At 37.3% G+C, this 3,765-nt stretch overlaps 1 protein-coding gene across 1 annotated transcript; it reads right to left on the bottom strand.

Annotated features, from left to right (window-relative positions):
- Positions 1-1,388: 1,388 nt before the first annotated feature.
- Positions 1,389-2,537, bottom strand: LOC141602437 (uncharacterized). Its single transcript, XM_074422719.1, has 3 exons — positions 2,235-2,537; positions 2,033-2,140; positions 1,389-1,939 (listed from the first exon to the last, which is right to left on the bottom strand). The coding sequence occupies exons 1-3, from the start codon at positions 2,271-2,273 to the stop codon at positions 1,589-1,591; spliced, it is 498 nt and encodes a 165-aa protein (XP_074278820.1). The 5' UTR covers positions 2,274-2,537; the 3' UTR covers positions 1,389-1,588.
- Positions 2,538-3,765: the final 1,228 nt, after the last annotated feature.

Here is a 3,765-nt window from a genome sequence, read left to right as displayed (position 1 = left end):
AGTTTTAACTTAGACAAGAACTGAGTGTTGCTATATTCTGCTAGGTATTAGAAGAATGTCAATGATTAGGAATGCCTCTAGAGCAGCAGCAGCTAATAGTTGGCCAGATGATGGGATTTGTCCCAACATTATCAACAAGCTTAAAGTATTGATAATGAATTCTAGATTTTGTACTGCATTTTCATCTGGAAATGGTGAGTTTGAAGTGCGTGATGGTGGTTCTTATCTGCCAGTTAATCTTAACCTTCGTACCTGTGTTTGTGGAGGCTGGCAAATCAATGGAATCCCTTGTAAGCATGCTGTTAGGGTTATACTAGAAGCTGGTAAGGAGCCTGCTGGTTATGTTAGTGACTGGTTCAGTGTGAGGAAGTACAAGGAAGTACAGAGAAGCATATGCCATGAATATCCACCCAATTGCAGACTCAGCTCAATGGCCAACCTTTGATGTGCCTACATTAGAACCCCCACCACTTAAAAGGGCTATTGGTGGACCAGCAAGAAACAGAAGAAGGGAGCCAGGTGAGCAGAAAAAAGGGAAAAGATCCATAGTCATTACCTGCAGGAAGTGTGAATGCATGGGACACAACTCCAAAACTTGTAAAAGGGGCTACGCTGCAAAGGAAAAAAGGCAACTTCAAGGAAAGGTCACTCACAAAGACTTCAAGGCAAGGTCAGGCATCATCCTCAAGGACCAATGCCACTTCATTGAATCAGTTGGAGGCCTTAATAATGGGTACTCAAGCTTCTACTTCAGTCAATCCTACACCTAACAATCAAGATCAGACATCATCATCAAGCACTACAAAGAAAAGGTTCCATAGCGACGAAAAACTCCGTCGCAAATATGCCAATCCCGTCGCAAAAATAGAACTTGCGCCGGAATTGCGACGGATTTAACCCGTCGCTTTATTTCATCGCAAAATTTGGTCTTGCGACGGGAATTCCGTCGCAACTAAATATCTGCGACGGATAATTGCGTCGCAGAAACCCGTCGCAAAAGAGGGACTTGCGACGGAATTTCCGTCGCAGTTCACTGTTCATTGGAGGCCACGTAGGCACGTTGGTCAAACAGAAAGTCAATATCTGCGACGGAAAATCCGTCGCAGATCACTGTTCAAACAGGCCACGTAGGCACTTAAGTCAAACAGAAAGTCAATATCTGGACGGAAAATCCGTCGCACTGTTCATATGGGACACGTGTCCCCAAAGTCAACATGAAAGTCAAAATTTGCGACGGATTTTCCGTCGCAGGGATGAAATACCCAGTGGGTTTACAGCGCTTTTCCAGCGCCCAAATTGCTTTGAAAGCAATTACATATACTCCCGATTTCCTACAAACATACAGAAAATACAGCAATTGACAAATTCACAACTCGTTCAAGACGAGATTTCCAAACAACGTCTTCGCATTAACTTAAAATAAAAGGTTTACAACCGTTTAGTACAATAATTGTTCAACAAAGAAAGCCAAATAAGTCCATAAACTACGGGGTAGGAGTGATAACTACTAATCAACAAACAACTACATCAATACACGGGAGTAGGAGTAGGCCTAGCATTGTCGCCACCATCATCATCAAAGTCATTTCTATCTTGAGAATTGAGATGGACCTCCGGGGTTACAAGTTTGAGTGGTAAAACCTTGTTGGCTCAAGAACTCCTCTATTGCCGCAAGCCTTTGAGATTGTTCGGCCTCGACTTGCTTAAGTCGGGCATTCTCTTTTGCGACTCTACCAACAAAACCCGGAGTATGAGGAGTAGAAAAGAGGTTACCAGTCGAGCGGCGGTGGTGCTCCCAAATTTGTGGTGCTGCATTTCCCGCGCCAAGTACTCTACCTTTCTTATCAAATCCTCCATGTTCTTCAATATAAATCTCATTATCATCGATGTTCTCGACCCCTTGACTCTGAAGCTGAGTTTTCTTTGAGATGATTTTACCCTATATCAATAAAAAACGAAAGATTAGATACCATCTACTAAATAATCATGATTGAAAAAATGAGTTAAAAATTAAATAATTTTAGTAACTTACGAAGAGTTGACCAGTTTTTTTGGATAACCATCCTTTTGTGCCATGCTTCCTTGTCTTCTCCAACACTTGCAAAGCGGACGGAATATCTCCTTTCCCATCTTTATCAATCTGCAATTTTGATACTTGTTAAATATAATTAGTAACTTTAAATAAAGTTAAAGAAAAAAAAGGTACTAAGTTAAAAAAAAAGTGAAGAAATTACCATTGAGTCCATATATTGCAAAGTGCTTTTTCGACCCATTACATGAGTAGCCAACGCCTTCCCTTTCTCGTCACTTCCCGACCTACGGTTGGCCGAATTCTGCTCCGATCTTCCCGTGAAACTAGGATCTTCAAGTGGTCTATTCTTCAATTGACGGTGCAACTCAACACTAATTCAATCCGGCTTTTCATGCTCTTCCTTATGATAAGCTCGATAAATCATTTGTCGTAAACGGGTCTTCATGGCATCTTCCCAAGCCTTCTTAACCCTTGCCTTGTCACGGGGATCGTAACTAACACGCCACTGTTCAATAAAAAATAAAGTTAGAAAATAAACTTTATTGTAAATAAATATAAAATAAATGAATAAAATACCTAGTATTAAATTAAATGACAATTGCTAATACCTCAAACCAATTCCACCAATCCTTCTTTAGAGTAGATGACGCCGATTTCCAATTAGGAGCATGTTCTTTGTAGTTGCATCCAATAGTATCCGATATCAAGTTCACAACTTTTTCATCACTGAACCTGAAAAAAAAGAATGAGAAGATAATAAATATTTATATATATATATATATATATATAGAGTCGGGATCCGGTGAGAACTCCTAAATATTTGAGGATTGAGTAACGAATAAAGTATCACACCATATACAAAACAATATCGCGAGGAAAATTGACAAACAAAACCACCTAAAACTCAAAAAATCAATCGTCATTTCTCTCTCTAAAAATTTTACCAAAATCAATTAAACATCTCAAACGAAAACTTCACAAAATCCTCTCTAAAATCTCGCCGAAAATCCGCAAAAACTTAAAATTCAAAGACGATTTCAACTTCATTTCAACATTATAGATGTATTCGTTCATTAGATTGAATAATCTTACCATAATTCTCTCCAAAATCGTTGAGGTACATTTGTTTCTCATCTTTATCCATTTCTGCGATTTTTTTCAACTTTTGTAGCAATAAATTGATTATACATTTTGATTTTGTTCGAATTTATTATATGTATGTTGAATTAGATGAATTTAATAGGATTAAATCAACAAAATCGAACTAATTATCGAGTTATTTAGGGTTCTTTCGTGTTCTTGTTGTAAATTTCTAAATATCTTACTTATAAATGATTTTAAACGTTTTTCGTTCATAATATCGACACATTGAATCAATTACTATCATCAATTGAAGTTTTAGTTGTTTGTAAGATGTCTTTTTTGTTTTAATCGCTAAAATTAGGGTTTAATATTGATCGATTGTGAAAATTAGGGTTCAACTTTGTTTAATTGTGAAAATTAGGGTTTCATATTGTTTTAATCGCGAAAGTTAGGGTTTAACATTGTTTAATTGTGCAAAATTACAGTTTCATATGATAGAATTGAAGTAATCGTTTGTGTTCAGTAAAATGAGTAATGTCGAATTACATGTTGGCTATGATAACGGAAAACGTGTGATACTGTTGTTTGTATGATGTGATACTGAATGTGAATATTCGTGGTACTCTATTTTCATACATTTTGGCAGGTTG

This window comes from Silene latifolia, chromosome 9, assembly GCF_048544455.1.
Source record: "Silene latifolia isolate original U9 population chromosome 9, ASM4854445v1, whole genome shotgun sequence".
NCBI classification, from domain to species: domain Eukaryota; kingdom Viridiplantae; phylum Streptophyta; class Magnoliopsida; order Caryophyllales; family Caryophyllaceae; genus Silene; species Silene latifolia.
Note: the sequence above shows the minus strand (reverse complement) of the source record. Positions and strands in the feature narration are given on the sequence as shown.

Excerpts from the sequence above, each read along its gene's own strand:
- LOC141602437 (XM_074422719.1), bottom strand. The coding sequence starts at position 2,273 with ATGGGTCGAAAAAGCACTTTGCAATATATGGACTCAATG. Across the intron at positions 2,141-2,234 it reads TGCAATATATGGACTCAATG|ATTGATAAAGATGGGAAAGG; the intron begins GTAATTTCTTCA and ends TCAAAATTGCAG. Across the intron at positions 1,940-2,032 it reads AAAAAACTGGTCAACTCTTC|GGTAAAATCATCTCAAAGAA; the intron begins GTAAGTTACTAA and ends TTATTGATATAG.